At 32.4% G+C, this 21,797-nt stretch overlaps 1 protein-coding gene across 1 annotated transcript; it reads right to left on the bottom strand.

Moving 5' to 3' along the window:
• Positions 1 to 2,791: 2,791 nt before the first annotated feature.
• Positions 2,792 to 16,366, bottom strand: LOC132732740 (guanylate-binding protein 1-like). Its single transcript, XM_060719243.1, has 9 exons — positions 16,315 to 16,366; positions 11,992 to 12,218; positions 11,661 to 11,788; positions 11,076 to 11,185; positions 10,000 to 10,415; positions 5,966 to 6,240; positions 5,217 to 5,256; positions 3,866 to 4,141; positions 2,792 to 3,097 (listed from the first exon to the last, which is right to left on the bottom strand). The coding sequence occupies exons 1-9, from the start codon at positions 16,341 to 16,343 to the stop codon at positions 2,817 to 2,819; spliced, it is 1,782 nt and encodes a 593-aa protein (XP_060575226.1). The 5' UTR covers positions 16,344 to 16,366; the 3' UTR covers positions 2,792 to 2,816.
• Positions 16,367 to 21,797: the final 5,431 nt, after the last annotated feature.

The raw sequence follows: 21,797 nt of genomic DNA, 5'->3' as shown, positions 1-21,797 counted from the left end.
TAAATCACTAGATTACCAGCCATTCTTTGCAAATTTCTGTCACAGGAAGTAAATGCTCTTCTTTATTAGAGGCTATTCATTAGAGATTTAATTTAAGTTGACCTTGACCTTAATTTGACCTAGAGTTTTTATCCAATTATTTTTATAACTTTATAATTTATTTGTAGATTTGATTTATACTTGTACGAAAGATCACTTATAATAACTTATAATAAGATGTTAAATAATTGAAGTACAAGTTAAATGTTGATGAAGAAAGACTAAAATTTTACCCATTGCTGAATTGACGAATGCATATCTACTAGCCGCCGCGTGCATGCGACGTCTAATAAACTTGGCTTTTAAATGACCTTGACCATCATGGGCAACTATTGAATTTAGCTTAGTGTTACATTTGTTCTTTATTTACGGATTTTACTTTTACCTCGATAAAAGAACCCTTTTGACAAAAACCCAAGTTGAATTATTTAATTATAACTATTGGGCTTTATTTGACCTTGACCGTCAAGGACAAATTATTGAAATTTGTTTTATTTGTCATAACATTGGTAGATCTTTTTACTTAAAGCTTTGATTTATACATGGATAAAGAACACATATTACAAAACCGACATGTTGAAATATTCTCATATGCCTTTGACCTTTAATTGACCTTTATCTCAAGGTCAAATTATTGAAATATGATTAGATTGTTATAACTTGTTATAACTTATTTGTTTATGGATTTATTTAATTCTTGGACACGCCTGCTCAACGCAGACCCTTAGCACCGTCTGATATTTGCTTCAAATCAGGTGTACGATTTCTGGTGCTACTGTTGCTACTGAAAATGTAGGTGGTTCTCTTTTTCTGATTATGTCAATCATTATCAAATATGTTCAAAAATGAAAATTGTAGTTCGACTTAGATTCAATTATAAAATATAGTATTTATTTTCTGAACTCATTCACATATTTTGAGAGAGTAAAGTGTAAAACTCTACGACCAAATATAACATGATGATTAATTCAAATTTGACCTTGACTTTTGAATGACATTGACCGTCAATGTCAAATATAAAATCTGTTTATATATTGTGCACAATAAAATAATGTATTGTAGAGGTATTCTATACTACATTACAATATTCTTCCTTAGACGAAGTGAGATGTAAGGAAAAGTCGAACCTGGCGGCTCTTGTTTCATATACATGTACACTAGTATTATTATGCTTCTACCAGCACATCTTGTTTGTTTCTTTGATTGGGTTTTACGTCACACTGACATAGTAGAAGTCATATGGTGACGTTGGAGGAAGGCGTCAGATGCTCTTCCATGCATTATTTCAGACATGAACGGGCACCTGAGTAAATCAACCGACGTTCTGTAAGCTAGCGAGCTCTCTCACATGGAATAATCCAAAGTCCCTGTCGGGATTCGAACTCAAAGCCATGAGGGGCAAATGGTTTGAAGTCCTTAACCACTCGGCCACGGACGCGCCAGAACATCTTTTACTTATATTACATGGCCAAATGCAACATGCAGTAAGAGATAAGAGTGATATCAGACAATGACGGAATGCCGTTAAGTTAGGTTTATTTACAATGAACAACTACAATGAGAAATGAAATAAAAATGTTTTGTAAGAGTACATTGTTCTGAAACATGGAATTCTGAACCGGATCACATTTGTAATGCACTGCTTTAACACTCGAGCAAAGAACAAGTTCCAGATCAATAAACTCGAACAAGTATACAACATATAGCATATGCATACTTCATAAAGCATACAACAAAAAGGTAACAAGTCAAAGTATGATTATATAACCTACCCCGAATACGAAAAATATGTGTCAAATATGTGTCGAAACAGTTCTGATGAACGCATGAAGGTATCCTAGATATGCAATGCAAAACTGTCATTTGTTATTCCATAAAGCATCCCACATTCTTGTATGGAACCACTAACATTGTCTTTCCTTTTCCATTTTTCTATACTTTTCAGTTTCCCTTTCCACTAGTTCTTTTTCTGTTTCCAACTGTTTTATTCTTTCTTGTTGTTCTTTTATATATCTTTCATTTTCCTTTTGCACAGCATCTTTTTCATGTATTAAGTCGTTGTATTTTTTCCTTTCAATTTCCAGCTGTTCAAGGAGACGTTTGTCTAGTTTGTTGCAATGGGTCTCTAACATTTGTTTCTGTTTATCTAGTGCTTCCATGTACGAATAATGATGCTACTTTAGTAATGTAACCATATTTTCTTTGTTTCTCTTTTGTTCTTGTCTGAAGAATTTTGAAAGTAATAAAATGATAATTATGTTTTATTTTCAAAAAATGCATATTAATGATATATTAATTAATATCTGCTATAAACCGATATCATATATTTGATACATCGGTCGACATTTCCATAGTCCTTAAAATCTATAAGATCTATTTACATGTTAATTTCATTGTATCTAAGGCAAACTATGTTGCACAGATTGCCAAATCCCCCAATCGAACAGGAAAAAAATTATAAAAAGAGGGTAGAGTTACCATAAGAGTGCGCTCCACTCATCCTCAATGACTTCTTACTACCTATGAAGTTCTAAATGATTTTCTAAAATGTTTTGGGCAACGCTCATGTCATCAATGTTGAACGGACGGAAAGAAGGACGGACGGAAACTCCGTCGCTTTTTCGGCAGGGAAAAAAGGCTCTGTTTTATTCAAAGAGGTATCGCAGAAGTTGATATCATGGACCACAAATTGTTGAATACCTATGATTAGAAATTCTAAAAGCAACGGTCATTTATGTAAAAATTTACTGACCTTGAATATCTTCTACTTGTTTTCGTTATATTTCAGATTCCCTTTCTGCTTTTTTTCTTTCTGTTTCCAATTGTTTCTTTGTTTCTTCTAACTCTATTCTATATCTTTCAATTTCTCTTTGTGATTCTTCTTTTACAAGTTTCATCTTTTCTTCCAACAGCATGTCATATTTCTTTCTTTCAATTTCTAGACGTTCAAATAGATCTTTCTTTTGATCTTTTCTCATTTTATCTAACGCTTCCATTTGCGCCTGCTGGTGTTCCTTTAATAATTTATCGAAGTTTTCTCTGTGCCGCCTTTCTTCATCTGAAAAGAAATCTATTCATTTTAATTACATTTTGTTGATTAGAAATAATAATATAAAAAATCTTTTCATGATTTTTTTATATTTCACACTTAAACAATATATATATATATAGACCACAGTTGACATCTTCATATTTATTTTGGTCCTTAAATTTGTTGGAAAAATTCTTCGGCGCAAGATCCACTTATTAATCTTCATAAAAGGTCTTGTTTTTATTTTAAAAAAGTTCCTGTTAGTTATTGTCATGATGAAATGCCACTTTCCTATTACACTACCGGTAATCAAACATTGGTAAATAAGTAGAAAATGATCATGAACGTTTGTTGTGTATTATTCATAATTGTTGAATTTCATATATTTTGCTATATTTTAACAAATTAACAAACAAACCTGAAAATGATATTGTTATCATTAACGATATTGATGATATTAAGAATTATCTTTTTCAATATGAAAAGTTTCTTGAGTTGACCATGATTATTAAGAATAGTTTTAGTTTTGCATAATTCAAAGGTCATAAATTTTCTTATCTGGACAACTTGTAAATAAATTTTTGTATCTTAAACCTTTCTGGTATTTTATTATATTTTTCGTTTACTTACCTAATTAATCAATATCGAAATTAAATAAGTGAATAATTACGTAAAGAAATAAATAATGAAAATCACAAAATCGGTTTCTTCTTAACAAATTATCCACTACCATGCAAATCGTTTATAACAGGAATTTCCAAAGCGCATTATATATCATGGTCAAATTCTACTGACCTTGCCTTTCTTTTTCTTGTTTCCTACATAATTCGGCATGTCGTCTTGACTTTTCTCTTTCTGTTTCTAGTTGTTTCTTCCTTTCCTCCAGCTCACTTATATATCTTTCATTTTCTCTTTGTGCTTCTTCTTTTTTAAGAATGAACTTTTCTTCCAACAACACTTCATATTTTTTTCTTTCAATTTCTAGATTCTTAAGGAAATCTTTCTCTAGATCTATCCTCTGTTTATCTAGCGCTTCCTTTAATAAGTTATCCCTACTTCGACTTTTCTCATCTGAGGCAGAAAATAAAAAATAGTTATTACATTTCAATGATATGTTATCTTGGGAATATACAAATTCAACAGAACATAAAATCTGATCGTTCGACATCTTCCATAATGTTTCGGTCCTTAAATTATGTAAAAATCATACTTATAATGTGTAAAAATAGAGAAAATAAGAATCCCTAAAGAAAGCCCAACACGGCATAATTGAAAATGTTGAAGGCTCGGTTTGATTGAGCCTGTTCATAGACGGTACTGTTAAGTGCAAACTACCGTCCACGCCCCCTAACACCGGCTTAAGCAGAATTCAACATTTACTATGAACTGGTACAATTAAGAATTTTGAAGAATCCGCAGATGTATTCATATGGCGGTTGTTATGGAACCTTCAATGTGACACGTCAGTGCCATTCCATGAAAAGCGGCATATGATCCCCAAGTTAAAAAATGCGTGTGCCCTAAACGAGAAAACAATGGGCGGAACTAAATAAAATGACATTTTGAAAGGGGATCAGAGGTTATGAAGCCTGCATATTACAGATAAGACGTCAAACGACAAATTTAAAAAGCAGGCCACATATCCTAATGGTGATTATACAGTATTCAAGTGAGGGATACTGGAACCACCCAACAAGAAAAAGCCGAATAGAAAGAACTAATTTACCACAAGCACAACAATAATGTCGTGCTGAACGATCTTTAAGAATCGGAAATATAACATCTCTGATTGAATGTACGGAGCGACTTTTTACAGCCTCCACACGGCACAAACAACGCTGATGTAGCGATAAAATAGAGAAAATAAGAATCCATAAAGAAAGCCCAACACGGCATAATTGAAAAAAAATGCAGGCTCGATTTGATTGAGCCTGTTCATGGACGGTCCTGTTAAGTGCAAACTACCGTCCACGCCCCCTAGCACCGGCTAAAACACTTTACTCAAGATACACTTTTAATTATGCTATAAAAGAAAAATTGAGATTATAAACATTTAATAACAAGCTTTCCTGGACATCATGTAATTATTATGATTATTATTATTACATTTAATCTTAATATTGTTGATAGATATTATAATACTTACCCTTTTCAATGGTTTTATCCCAAACTTTATCCATTTTTACCTGAGAATAAAAAATAACATAATGATAAAATAAACTATATAGATGCTATATAGATACGTTTCCCCCTATTTGATACACATTAGGACATCATACTTATACATAGTATAACGAAGTGTCGGGGAAAATAATTTAGTTCAATATAAACATTCGACATTTCATCATTTTATCCCTTTTTTTTATTTCAAATCAAAATTCTTGTTTTTAAATCTGATTTATTAGTTATTATTAAAGTTTTATTGAAACAGACTTATGAAAAAACAATAAACAAATCACGTATAATACAAGATAAATAATGAAGCAGTCATGACACTGTTGTCAAAAACACTAACCAATCCATGCATGTATCTAAAACACGTTACGTGCCCCTCCATTCTTTAAATTAATTTTTGCATTATGATGCACTTCGGACTTAAGACATTGCTTGATGAAAGTCATACAAGTTACTGTAACTTATTTTTCTGAATTTTAGTCTTTACAACAAATATTTTTCATTCAATATTTATCATCGATCAATCACCATTATAGATAACCTTTATCTTGGCATCGATAGTTTAGTTTACGTTCTATTAATTAATTCTGAAATTTATTTCATCTTAAAATGACTGAACAAGTGTTAAAAGATTTAAAATACTTTCTCAAAATCTAAAATAAATATTTTCCATTCTATAATGTATATAAATATTTCGGCTCAATAATGCTGATCTTTAACCTGAACTTTTTTTTCATATTTGCCATTTGTATCAAGGACAGCATTCCTTCGAAAATAGTCCAGCGCTGTTTGTTGGGCGTTTATATAAATGCGCCGTAAATTATCAGTAGAGACTGATAACTCAATCCCTTTCATTTCATTTGATAACATATCTACAGCCACTTTTTCAATTGTAGCATTTTCAATGTTTGCTACTCTTTCAAATGCATCATTAACATCTGGAACGGCACCGTGTTTGATTGCTGTAACGTAGCTCTCTACCAAGGTTACAAACACTGAAAAGAGTTATCATTTGATATACATGTAAGTTATCTATATATACTGTAGATTATTGCACTGTTATAAATATTGAAATGATCTAATCCAATCAGACCAAGAATGAACAATCTTACAACAATTGTGGTTTATTTGGCAAAGCTATTTGTAAAACATACATGCTCTTGGTAAAAATGAAATACAAACAATTACAACAACAATTACTTGTATAACAGTATTAGAGCAATGCAGCCTCCAAAATTATGAAAAATGAATTATGGATCTTAGAATCTTTTCCATTTCTTACTAAAATTTCTCAAATCGTGAAGTTACAAGTTGATACCTCTAATAATTTTTCAGCTATGCTTCAGAAAAAAATAAATTAGAATAATTACGATGAGCAATAACTAATTAATTATCATGTAAAAAAAAGGTCAAGCGTTATGGATCTAAATTTACAAAACTGATTTTTCCCAATGAGATACATGCATCTGTAAAATTTCAAGTTGAGCCTTTAAGACCTTTTCAGATATACCCAGTACAGACATTAGGTTTGACTGTCAGATCCCCATTTAAGTGCTGACATTTCATTACAGGATGAATTTCACTTATCGTTTAAATGTAAATTGTATAATTAGTAAACGATATATAAATCGATATTACGTTATAAACCCAAATATGTATAAAACTGCAGAACTAATTAACTCTCATTCACTACAAATTGTAAGAAATTTAGCAAATAAAAAAATGGCAATGTTTATCTATAAAGCTTTCGAGATTCGAAAAGAATATACATACCTACTTGGCGAGTAATAAATAAATGTATACCGTAAGACTCAAAAGCTCTTTTCTGAATTTTCATATGTTCCTCTTTACTTATCGAATCATTTTCCTATTTTCAAACTTTGTTTAGCACCTCTAAGATGTATCATTTTCGCTATTTTTTTTTCGTTTCATTTCCCTTATCCTCTTGTTAAAATTGTGTAAATTTTCAATCCATGTTACAATTTCATTATAGCAAAAAACTAAAGGTATATAAATCTTGATTATTGTTAACATAATAATTAGCATGGTTATTTCCCTTGTGTGTGTCATACTGGTTTACCGTCTTCTACTTTCGTTATAGATACTAAAATTCATACCAGTATTTGTATAAATTTTGACGTAAAATAACTGTCATGCTTTAGAGTTTTAGTAGTAACAGGAGTAACAATAATGGTCTCGTTATTTAATTTTTGATGAAAGGCATTATGGTGCATTATGTTAATGTATGTTAGTAATACTTAACATTATAAATATTTATATATGATCATATTATAGTAATACAAGTAGACATTTATCACCATTGATATGTAGTAAGAACACATACGGAACAAGGTAATAAGTAGAACAATCAAATAAATATACATCTATAAAATTATACAGTAGTGTTTTTGATTTAAATTAAAATGTAACTGATATCATACATGTAGTTCTGATAATATATGTATGTAACAATATGTTGAAAGTCAGTACTTTTATTATTCAATGTATGTCATTGTATTGTATTGTCTTGTGTAATTTATTGTATTGTATTGCTAAAGATGTTGTCGCTTCATGGGCTAGAATGAAATTCAAGGCCGCAAAGTCCAGATCTCTCATTATCAAGAATGGCAAAACCACAGATAGGTTCATTCTCAGATTACATAATGAGGATATCCCATCTATCACTAAGAGCCCAATCAAGTGCCTAGGGAAGCGGTTTGATGCAAGCTTGCAAGATGGTGACAATGTCAAGAAGCTAGAAAACCAGGTGGAAGACGGGCTTAAGAAAATTGACAAAAGAAATCTCCCTGGGAAGTTCAAAGCCTGGTTATACCAGCATGCCTTATTTCCAAGGCTAATCTGGCCTATGATGCTGTATGAGATACCAAGCTCAAAAATTGAAGCCTTAGAGAGGGTTACAAGCAGACACCTCCGCAAGTGGTTAGGAATACCACCCAGTTTCTCCGGTGTAGGACTGTATGGAAAGAGCAATCAGCTTCAACTCCCATTTTCTTCACTGGTAGAGGAATTCAAGACAGCGAAGACAAGATTGGTGCTCACCCTCAGAGATTCACCAGATGAGCAAATCCGGGAAGCAGGGATTGTAACCCGTACAGGCAGGAAGTGGTCAGCATCAAAGACCGTTAACCAGGCTGAAAGCTCACTTAAGCTCAAGGACATTGTGGGAATGACCGCTGTGGGACGACAGGGAATTGGTGCTACCAAGACACCCCTGTGGAACCAGGCAGACAAGAAGGAGAGACGTGCCATGATTCAGTCAGAAGTCAGGGGGACAGAGGAGAGTGCAAGACAGGCTAGAGCAGTAGAGATGGGAGCACAGGGAGCATGGACTACATGGAACACCATAGACAGGAAGCTGACTTGGGAAGACATATGGAAGTATGAACCATTACGGTTATCCTTTCTTATCAGGTCAGTTCACGACCTCTTACCCTCCCCAGCTAATCTCCACCGGTGGGAACTTACAACGGATCCAGCATGTGACCTGTGCGATCGTCCTGGCACTATGGAGCATGTCCTTTCTTCCTGTTCCACTGCACTAACACAAGGAAGGTACAGATGGCGTCATGACAACGTTCTTAGGGAGGTGGCTGACTGGCTTTAAGATGAAATGAAAAAGGAACGCAGGAGTAACCCTAAGCTTTGTCACATCAACTTTGTGAAACCGGGTGAAACTGCCAAGACACAGTCGCCACACCAACCATCAATTCTAGATGGCGCAACAGGTTGGAACATGGAGGTGGATGTTGGTAAGAAGCTTGTTTTCCCAAGTATTGTCCAGACCAAGTTAAGACCACATATTATACTGTGGTCTGAGAAAGGAAAGAAACTCATCATGATCGAGTTAACAGTACCTTGGGTGACAAGATGTGAAGAGGCCTACGAGAGGAAAAAAGCAATGTGGACAGAGAGGCTGGCATACATGGCTGTTTCCTTTTGAAGTAGGTGTGCGACGGTTCTGTTCGCAATCTTTGTGCCGACTGATGACTGCGATAGGAACTACTGGGAGGGATAGACGTAGGACTATCCAGAGACTGAGCCAAGCTGCAGAGCGTGCGTCTAGCTGGCTGTGACTGAGACGAAAGGAGAAGAGCTGGAAGCAATCGACCTCCACAACGTAAGACGGTGGGCCCACTGCCAGCAGATATACATGGATAAGGGCCGAAATATCAATGACAGCGAGCACCATGCTGATGATGGAGGTCGATCAGCAATCTAGAAGCACCACAGACAGGAGATCTATAGAAGATTTACATAAGGTGCGTTCCAGATTGTATCTTACTCATATTTCATTTTGTGTCAGGTCAAGGGCTTATTAGCCTAAACCAGACTGTTGTTGTTTATATGTGGATTTTGAAATAAAGAATTCTTCTGCTTCTAAACCATTCAAAGGGCAATCACTAAATTATGTTAAATTGAGTTATATACACAACAAACTTCTTAATATGTTCTATCTATCGGCGAATCTAATAAAACCATTTTTCCCTAACAAACGAAATTACGAACAACGCAATATCCATATCTACTCACCTTCCTCGGTGAAAAGTTTTGCACGATGAAAACATCATGAACACTTTAATATGTTAAATAGCAATGAGATTGAAACATTTTACACGCTTCAAACACCATTTTATGCAGTAATTAATTTTCAACACCATTTATAAGACTTTTAAACTTAATTATTCAATTTGCTGGAAAAAAGAAAAAGTTGTTATTTATAAACAATTACTTACTTCGCCCATTTACTGGTTTACTTGTTAACAATTGTTTTGGTGGTATGCTGTAAATGTGAGATAAAAATTGGGAAGTGACATCTTGAAACATGACAGATAAATCGTCAAATCTCAGATATTCCAGATTTTCAAGGACATCACAATCACCCGGCACAGGGAATGCAAAACACATGCGTTTCTGAAAGTATTTTCTGATGCATTCTCGTGGTTTATTGAAGTTTTTTGCTTTGCCTTTGTTTTCAGCTAAGCTTTTCTCAAGATATTCATTTGCTGATATCGGCTTTCCGTCCTTGACCAGCTTTAGACAGAAATCTCTCAAACAAAGAACGAAATCTGGCAGTATCAAATTCAAAGTCTTGTTATCTTCTGATGATTCACCACGAAACCTGATATTCTTTTCCATTTCTGTTACAAATCTTTAGTTCGTTAAGTTTGATTGATAAACATTAAACCATTTAAAAAAAATCTTTTCTAGAGTAACCAATTATTTATATTAAGACGCCGTTTATATATATTGTTATGATTGTCTTAAATATCCAAATTTCTATGTTCTTTTTTCTTTTTTTGCAATAAACAGTACGTTTATAACTTATATTTTGATCATCAGGCCTGTTGATTAATATATTCTCCGATGTAATGTGTCATAGTTGATGTAAACAAAACTTATTTTAATGATTTTATGATAATAAAAAGGCATGTCTCAAAATGGATTTAGAGGATATGACTTTCATATTGACCATCCACAAACAGTAAGATACCACTATAAAGTTTATTACACATATTATATATTTTCCATATAGCCTATGTAGCGTTTGAGTGTAACAATCCATAATGGCATATCCATCGAGTGAACCCATTACATTATACAAAAGTTGCAACTGGGTCCGACTGAGACTGTTCAAAAAAGATGATGAAAGGGGCAACATCTGCATAATTTTCTTTATATTTATTGCAGTCATTTGCAGAGATTTAACTACATCATGAGTACAGATAAATGACTGTTTTATCCGTCTTCTTAATCATCTTAAAATCACAAAATCATCTTTTATGTGGATTGATACAATAATAAAGGATACGTGAGTTTAGAGACAGCGTCGTTATCGAATGCTCCCTTCACATTATAAACCAGGCAGTTGCACAAAAGTGTCGCTAATGTAAATATATTGTTGTCATGACTTGGGTCGCCCTTCAAATGTTACAGTTCATTTGTTATTTGGGAAAATTACAAAGAACTACTGATAAAACTAAATTTGACATATTTAAAATACAGATTAACTGTATATTTATAAACGCTTTGATCAGATGATGATCAGATATAAACAGTATTGTGCCTGATTTATGTCATATCGTATTTTTCTATTTTCACCTAAATATTGTTAAAACATTAGATACATATCAGTACACAAGAAAAAATAGCATATAAAATTATTTAAGAGCTTTACACATCGGCGGTTTCAGGTCAGTAGTTTAAACTTAATGACAATTATTCATTTGTTTCCAAAGACAACTGGCTGTTTTAAGAAACCACAGAGGGTGACAGACAAGATCAGCAGGATTGTCTTAACCTCTTACTAGAATAAAACAATATGTTAAAACCAAACCAATATACTTCTATTGTTCAATGGGTTTTATTTAATTTATTCATAGCAAAACATACATACCTTTTCAACATCACCAAGACCCTCTGTATCAAGTAGCAACAAAACTGTGTCCGACATTTTTGGATGCATTTTACACCATACCCAAATACCTTTGGTTTTCGGTTCAATCGTGTCAGCCAATGCAAAACCTAAATGATTAGTTTATTATTTTTGATACATTCAGTTTAAACAAGAGTTCTATTATCAAAATCAATGATATAAGCTTCTTGATAGATAATCGCGTAAAATCGTTAAGAGAGACTTTTTTTAAAATTGACATCAAAACACAATCTAAAGATATACCTGGATTGTCTTAAAGTATTACCCTTATAACATTATCGGGTAATTTTACCTGTTGTTGATTCTGCTAAAAGATTCATCAGGTATGATTTGCCAGTTCTGTATAGACCTACCACGGCTACAATAACCATTGGCAGATCAATCTGTTTAAGTTGGTTAAGTACTTCCTGCTCCTCCTCCATTTTGATTATTTCTTCACCATCTTCATCCTCCACACTTTCGCTACTAATCAAACACATAGGATGTTTGAATATCTCCATATCCTCTAAAGACCTTCCGCTGTAAAATATGTTTTTTTTACTCTAATTCCTAGTAAAACTATTGACGTTTTATTTATTTATGCTACTCATGACATTTAAAAAAACTTTAAAGCCTTTTCCATATGATGGATGGCCAGTGACGTAGCACCGTATAACATAATACCAATAAAGGTTAACCACAACATAGAAGGACAGAAGGTAATAATGTTTTCGGCATAGGGACGTAAATCATATTTGGTCATGTGTCATAATCAGCTAAAGTCAATGTAAAATAAGTTTCTTTTTAAAGTGTTTGAATTTTTCTATTTCTGCTAAGGCCGATTTTAATGTTTCTTTTGCATTGAAACAGTCTCAGATTGAGGAAATTTATACGGTATCCTGGAATATACATGTATCTAAAAGAAGATTAGTGTTAAAATAGTGGCTGATTTTTGTTATATAATCTTTACTGACTTATCTGTTATTATCATTACAAGAGACCTTTTTCACCTTTTACTAAATGCTTCTTTAAAGCGGAATGCATCCTGAGTCATGCTAATTTTCATGAAACATATGAAAATGTATTTTCATGTAAAATATTGTGAACTGAACAAAACAAATAATTTATACAATTCAAGCGGCATTTACAATCAATTTAAATTACCAAAACCGGTCAAATATGCAAAATATAGGTGTTATTGCTTACAGTAGAAGTATGGTGATAATGGTGATAACTACTGCAATTCCCATCCCCGAAAAACATCATTTATTTGTTGCTCAAAGCATGTAAATTTTCACTTTTTCTTTACTTTTTACTTTTTTGAAAACTTTTTGTTTTCAAATTTGATTTTCTTAAATATTTTGGCAAATCTGGGGACCCTCAAATGCTTCATAAACCCTGAATTTATAACAGTTCGATGCGATTTATGACACATAACGTTAACGTGTTTTATGATTATAGATTTATACTCAATGACATCCCATTGAAGAAAAGCGTTACAATTGATATTCGTTAGTATCCCAGTTAAGATAGTTTGTTAATGTTTTAAATGATTATATAATTTTCTGAACGAAAATGTTGTCTTTTTCCAAAGTCACATACCCACACAAAATATTGCAAAACTAAAAGTGCAAATACACAAAATGGCATACGAATGAATCAAATGCGGAACATTTATTATTTATCATTTATTACGTCCTTTGGTCCTTTACTTCTTTTAATAAACATAATAGAAAAATATGCGGTTAAGTTATATCTTTTCTAAAATTTTCAAATGAAAATAGACATACCTAGCTAATATCAATCATGAAGTAAGTAACAATTACAAGAGCGATCAGTAATCACATGTGTCGCCTCTTGATGGCCAATTTCATGTTGGGACAAATTTTGTGACAGACGGACAGACAGACGGACAGTGCACAACTAGACTTGGTACTGATCATTCCTGTAAAGTTTGGATAAAATTTCACCAGTAGTTTATGAGGAGTAGTCCGGACAAGCTTTTGCGTATCTGGCAACACACAGAAAAAAACACCTTTTTATCAAAGGGCCATAACTCAGCCAAAAATCATTCAACCGGAAAACCCGTGCAATATGCGCAAGGACTTGAGCTACAGATCAATCCTGTAAAGTTTCATTGAAATTGCATTAGTGGTATAAGAGAAGTAATCCGGACAAACTTTAAAAATAAAAATTATTAAAGGGCCATAACTCAAACAAAAATCATTGAACCGGAAAATGCTGACAATATGCACAACTAGACTTGGTACTGATCATTCCTGTAAAGTTTGGATGAAATTGCACCTGTAGTTTATTAGGAGTAGTCCGGACAAGCTTTTGTGTATCTGGCAACACACAGAAAAAGAAACCTTTTTATCAAAGGGCCAAAACTCGGCCAAAAATCATTCAACCGAAAAACCCGTGCAATATGCGCAAGGACTTGAGCTACAGATCAATCCTGTAAAGTTTCATTGAAATTGCATTAGTGGTATAAGAGAAGTAGTCCGGACAAACTTTAAAATTAAAAATTATTAAAGGGCCATAACTCTGACAAAAATCATTGACCCGGAAAATGCTGACAATATGCACAACTAGACTTGGTACTGATCATTCCTGTAAAGTTTGGATGAAATTGCACCAGTAGTTTATGAGGAGTAGTCCGGACAAGTTTTGTGACGGACGGACAGACAGACAGACAGACAGACGGACAGACAGACGACGGAGAAGTGATCCCTATATGTCGCCACTACTCCGTAGAGGCGACACAAAAATTAAATTGTTATTATCGTATACATTAACGAATAATGTTTTAAAGAGAAATATTAAATAAAAACATCAAAAACATAACTTTACTGGCAGGATATTGTTATAAAAATTAAATTTTCACACATAATCGACTGGACACATTAAACGTCCGTCAAAAATTAACGATTAAATTGTGTCCAGTCGAATCAAGATTATGTGTGAAAATTTAAATTATTATCCTAAAAATGACCTAAACCTGTGTTAGCATGAAATTAATATGAACATTGAAATACTACATTACCCGGTTATCGACTCTTTTAGATTATATAATCATTTCAATAGATTATTTTTACCAAGGGTTCAAAATACTACAAGAGTAGAACTCTTTGATAGTCTTTGGACTTTCTAAACATTGACTTAGCACATTTAATTTGTTGTCAAAGCAAATACCCTGAAGTTTTTTCCCCATTATAATTTCATTAAACAGTTAGTAAAAAATCACAAATCTTCACCGTCTGCAAAATTTGTAACGTGCTGACAAGACACTTTTCTGTGATAATGAGACGCTAAGAACAGAATGCTCCTTACTAACACATGTTGTAAATTTTGTTGAATATGTTAAAAAATATCTTACAAGGTCTTCGATGTTGCTTTAGTGATACCGTTATGTTGCAGAAATTTATTTTAATCAAGGAAATTCTTATCAAACAATGTTTATATCTGGGTCTTCCTGTTGCCTATGCTATATTTCATGATATCTATTACTTTCTAGAATCATTTCTAAAGCTCATTGCTACGAAAATATTTAATAATTTGTAATGTGATTATCGTTTGGTTTGAAATACAAGTTTCTAATGTTTTTGAATATAAATATAAGAAACTATTTATTATCGAATTGCATATAATCTCTTAATGATCTAAACGGTGTACTATTACTTTCTTACTTTAAGAATACGGTAGAGTGACTATTTATATTCAGTGTTATATTTCTTTTACAAAAATTAAAATTTTTAAAAAAAAATTTTATTAAAATAAATTTGGCGATCAAAAAAAATTTAACTTGTGCGAAAAGATTTTAAAAAGGAGCGGGAATTTTGATGAAAAAAAACCGTAAAAGGATTTAATAATTGGTCGTTTATTATAAAAAAAAACCTATAAAAAAATTTCTTAAATGTATAAAAAGCAAACATTAATTTGAGAAAATCGATCTCAATGAAGTACCTATCAAACTACAAGGTGTTAAATTTATAATTAATGATCGAAAATTGTTATGTTGGCGAATAACAGACAAAAGCTGATGGTCATATTTTCATTTTGACCTATCTTTGGCACTTTTTCACAGTATTTCCGTTACGATTCAGGTAAAGATAGGATATTAAAAAAATAATGTAGGAATAAGGAAGTTATCTACTGAAATGACCATAACGTCTATGAACTTGTCATCAAAACCTTATATTATACTGCCTCTAACACGAAACATGAAATTTATAAACAAAAAACTAACCTGTTAGAGTAGACCTGACTTCAAAATATAATGAAGATCTGTCTAAAAACAGCAACACTCATCGATTTTCGTGCGATGTCCTATCAATGACCACACACATTTGTACCAATGTGTTTAGTTGTAATGGTAATTTCCTTTCGGTGATTGCAATTTTGTGAATAGCTTTGCCTATCTTATTTAGGTAATTGTATACCTTTTTACAATTTTGAAATGTTCAGTGGCTGCATTTCGAGTTATTATTAAATAAACAGCAATGAGGTCCAACAGGCAAACGGTGAAAATGTGCATCCAAAATCACTATATTATACTTCTTTCTAAAATGAAAATAATGTACAATGTAATTCACACAATAACAACATTTACGCAAGCAAAAATCTCAAATTTTACCTGGGTTTTTCTTTCATCTTGTCGGCCATGATGAATGCAAAAACGAAAGTTGGGTTTTTCCTAACATGTACAGAAGTTACCCATAATTCATTGGGTATTTTGCGCAGCGCTGAAACAGGCAAACTATTTGTTGAGTTTTTACAATATTGAAACTTATTAAGGTGATTATATCTATAAATGAGTAAAACGAAGAAAGTTTATATAAATATATTTTTAAAATAACTGAAATAGTAAATTCATTTATATCTAAATTCAGTCTAAAATTAAAAAGATTTGTTAATTGGCTGTAAGAACGTTTGTTTTGAAACCATTTAAATTTGTTTCAATTTTGATAGTTAGAAGAATTAAAGGCACACGAACGTTGAACATAGTAGATATTTTACCCCCTCCCCACCCCCCCCAAAAAAAAAAAAAAAAAAAAAAAGAAAAACAGTTTTACTATGTGACCCCAGTGTTTTCTTCCTTTTTAGAATAAAGAAAAAACTTGAATTATACTGGTTCGTAATTTGAAGTGAACATATAACATGATACACAGTACAACATCTCCGGTCAACAAAATACATCAAGCCCATCAGACGCTGTAAATACCTCCGTCACTGACACTGTGATATTAGCTGTCTGTATTCTAATTACAATACCAATTACTCAATGCTTATTAATTATCAAATAAAATTAAAAATCATAAACATGTCAAATGACCAACAAATTCCGATTATATTAAGAATGACCTCGGGTAACACTAACCTTCCGAAGGAAACGGTATGGTAACTAGTCAAAGGGAGATAATCATACAAAGAGTTTAGAGTAAAATCAAACAAGGTCGACAGAGTGGTCTTTCTTGGTACAATAAATTAAAAATATCACTTGATTACAACTATTTAAAAGAAATTCTTCCATTCATGAAATTTTATCGTGTAAGAGATAATACATGTATATTATGAAAGCTAAAAATGTAGAAGTATGTCTATTGGTTGTAATTACGTCTAACCGACACAGCTTAAGTCATATCGCGTATTTACTGATGGGGGAGACCTCTGTGGCCTCTGCACATTGCGTCATGCAAAAAACGGTCACCCGAGTATAACCACCAACGAGACAAAATAATTAAAATTCTGAATTGGAAATATTGTTTTAAATCTAAAGGTCTAGAAACGCAAAGAACATTCCCGTAAGTGACAAAAATGACAAATCGGGTTTGATTTTTTAAATTATTCCTCAGTGTAATTACAAACAAATTATTTCTTTCTTTTTGAATCTTATTTTACCATCGTGAAAGGATTTTATGCTGACATTTTTAGCAGATCAAGTCAATGTACGACTTGATGAAGTTGATGTATTTTTTTCTGGTTTAGTAATACTTATCAAGCCGTACACAAATGGTCAATGTCTCCGGTGTACTTTCATCTAGCGCCAATGTTACTTGTGGGGTACCCTAAGGTTCGATCCTTGGCCCTCTCCTATTCGTAATTTATTTAAATAATATGGAGGCTGTGGTTCGTAATAAATTACTTCTGTATGCTGATGACTCAGGTATTTTAGTATCATGTAAAGATATCCAGTATATTACCTCTCAGCGTACTGATGACCTCAGTAGTGTGAGTAAGTGGCTCACTGATAATAAACATTCGTTCACTTTGAAAGACAGAGTCTATTTTATTTGCATCTAAACCAAGACTTAGGTCATGTTACCGACTAAATATTGTACGTAATGATACTACAATTCAATCCACCAAATATGTTAAATATTTAAGAGCTGACCTAGATCAATGTCTATCTGGTTAGTCTATAGCCAATCAGATAATTAAGAAGGCCAATGCAAAACTTAAGTTTTTATATAGAAAGTTCATTTTTAAATAGGTATACTAAACAGCTTTTAGTCAATGTCATTTTGATTATGCATGTGCCTGGGGGTTAAGTCTAAATCTACAAAATGAACTTCAGAATAAGTTGATGAGATTTATACTTAATCTTAGTCCCCGTTCTCATAAAAGGAAGGGCTCATTTGTGGAAGTTGGTTGGTTGCCAGTACATATGAGGGTAAATTTCCTTATTCTTGGTCATGTATATAAGATACACAACAATAGTGCACCTAGTTATTTAAATGAGCATTTTCTAATTGCAAATGAGGTACACTCTTACTCCACTCGAATTAGAGATAGTAACAGTTACTAGTATTCTATTCCAAGAGTTAAGGGTTTCGGAAAGAAAACATTTGTATTTAATGGTTGTTGGGAATGGAACAGGTTACCAACACTTCTTAGGGTCATAAGTGATAAGTCGTGGTAATTTTAAAAAAAATTCTAAAGAAACATGTTATGCAATCAATATCTGTTTAGTCATTTTAATCTCATCTTACTTAGTTTTTATTTATGTATTATTTTATGTTCAGTGCATATTTTAGTTGTCAGACATATCTGTCATAATTATGATTATAATACATGTGTGATAAATTTTGTGATAGAATTACTTATGTTCAATGATTGATATAAGCATCTAAGAAAGTTGTCATTGAATAATTTATGTGCAATATTTGATAATTAGTAATTATTTTGCCTTTCTGGTGTCATAGGATCAATTCTAAGAACCACAATGGAAATAAGTCGGCTTATGCCTTTTTGTGTCATCCTTGGTAACACAATGGAAATGAGTCGGCTTATGCCTTTTTGTGTCATCCTTGGTATTGAATATATGGCATCAACACATGCACTTTCATGTTCACATGTATCTCTTGATGTTGACATTGAATTTGTAGTTGTTTTATGATATGTATTCTTTACCAGAATAAAACTATCTATCTATCCTATGAATTCTGGACGGTTGTAATCTCAGACTCGTTCACATGTCATAACCTAGATTTAATCATTTTGTGTTCTTCAAAGCTACCGTTCCTAAACCCAATATAGTCCCTTCGTTTTAATATCTTATTGAAAGAGTAAAGAAGGTCCGTCTTTTCAGCAAACTTTCTTTTATAAAAAAGCGAACCTATTTCGACTGACAGCATATTATAATAATCTGACAGCCGTTTTTCCTATTTGTTGGTATTATTGGGGTTGCGTTCTCAATCGATTTTAAATCCTCCATTAGTTTGTCTTTATGTGTTTGTTTGATTTTCTTTCACTATGCTTGAAAGGCAGATTCTATCTTAAAGGGCCAATATATTTGAATGTTATGTACTAAGTTAAATAACTATTAAAATCAATAAAAATGTAAAATTATTTAATCGTTTTAAATATTTTAAGGGACTATGAATTTTTTAGTTATATGAATTATTTCGGGAACTACATAAATTATCTTGGACAAGTGTATTGTCCGTATATTCGTATATTCACACTGTAGAAACCAATAAATACGATCTGTGCAGGGTTCGGGAACAACACTGTTCTATGATATTACTTGATGTTAAACTGTATAGATGTGTGGCTAGAACGATTATGTTTCAGGGACTTCCTAACATGACAAATGTTTAAATCTCAAATCTTTAAAGCATTTTACGGATTTACTTAATTTGAACAAAATAAATGAATAAATAAAATTTGAAATTGAATGGAAATATGATGCAAAAAACGAGAAAAAGAAAGCTGTTAATAAAAACTTATAAGTATGACCCGCACCTGGAAATAAACAATGATATTTTTTGGATAAGTGTTAAATACGCGGACATACGCGGACAATTTACTTTTGAATGTGTACATTTCATGTAAGAGATAATAAACATATGCTTTTGATTCACAGAAGTTATCCAAATTATTCATAAAATATTTCAATTCATGTATCTCACTTAAATATCCAAAGGTTACCGAAATCACACCGGAAATACTGTTTAAAAATGCCACGATTTGAAAGGTGTCTGTCCTAAGCCGACATGATCGTTGTTACTTTATCATAATTATTACTATTGTTATTTAACCTTGTGTACCTTCTTTACATAAATAACACCAATTTTCTCAAATTAATTCTTTGCCTTTAAAACTTTAATCGAAATTATCTGCATTAGTTTTTATGGTGAAGTAAACCAGATGTAATTTACCACGATTAAAAATGCTAATTTAGAAAAGATTGTTTTATGAGCTCTTTACACAGTATATAGTTACCGTTTTCGGTTTCGGATCATTAACGGTACAGTAGTTTATCAACATTCTCAATCATGTTGGCACAGCAGTTCCTTTTGTTTTGTTCTTTTATTGCCTTTATTATTGCTTAAATCAGCACAGAATTGTTTGTTTTATGTAATTTATATTTTTGTTTTGTCAGGGAAATTTTACGCTGAAAATAAAAATGTTTTTTTAAATTATTGTAGTCATGTCATTGGCTCTAGTTGTACTTTAAATAGAATTGCACTAGTTATACTATTAAAAAAGGACTCGTTTCTTACATTGAAATAAAAAAAGAACCTTGTATTGAGAAAGCAGTGTATAAGTTACAGTATCCCGTTAGGGCCATCTCCGCATTTTTTTTACATCGAAACTACGATAATGCGATAATACGATGGTTAAAAGTCTACAGCATGATGCCATGGGGTGAAAAGGCGAAACAACGATGGTTTAAACACGAAACTACGATAGTGAAAACGCAAAACAACGACAGTACGATGTCATATATTATATCATAAAAAGAATAATATATAAAGTTGTGTTTTCATCATCGTTGTTTCTACTTTTCACCATTGTGGTTCGTTGTTTTGTTACTTTGACTTTTTATAATTGTTGTTTAGAGTTTTCATTATCGTTGTTTTGTGCTTTCACTAACGTGGTGTTTCTATTATCGTCGTATCGAATTTTTGACCATAATATTTTCGGGCTTTCAGGTTTATAGTATCGTATTTTCACCATCGAAGTGTTTTCGTCATCGTTGTTTCGTGTTTTCACTATCGTGGTTTCGGGTTTTCACTATCGTGGTTTCGGGTTTTCACTAACAACAACAACTACGTGAGTGAAAACACGATACCACGATAAGGAAAACACGTAAACTACGATGATGGAAACGCAACACAGGAATGTCGAAAACTCGATATAACGATAATGAAAAGCCGAGATAACGAAACAACGAAATCATGATTATAAAAAGTTGAAACAACGATGTTGAAAACACGCTATTGTTTCGAGTTTTCAACATCTTACTTTGGTTGTTTTGCGTTTTAATCACCGCAGTGTCGTTGTTTCTACATTTCGTCATCTTAGTATCGTATTATCATTGTAAGATTGAAAGAATATGCTGCGATGATCCTAACGGGACACCGTTTTAATATATGTCATTTAAGTATGAAAGCAACAGTTGGCTGAAGAAATAAAAAGATATCACTGAAAGTTGATATTTTCTTTTATATTATCAAGTGTATGAACAATAGACACATTTTATCTTTAATTTTCTTTTAAAATACTTTCGTTTAGTTTATTCAAAATCAACCCTTTTGTTTATTGAAGCATTCGGTTGTGGTATAAGACCTTGAAATTGGAGGACATTTAATACGGAAACATTTAAACACA

The sequence above is a fragment of the Ruditapes philippinarum genome, unplaced genomic scaffold, assembly GCF_026571515.1.
Source record: "Ruditapes philippinarum isolate M1 unplaced genomic scaffold, ASM2657151v2 ctg1110_1_1_1_1, whole genome shotgun sequence".
Classification (NCBI taxonomy): domain Eukaryota; kingdom Metazoa; phylum Mollusca; class Bivalvia; order Venerida; family Veneridae; genus Ruditapes; species Ruditapes philippinarum.
This window is presented reverse-complemented; position numbering and strand designations above follow the sequence as displayed.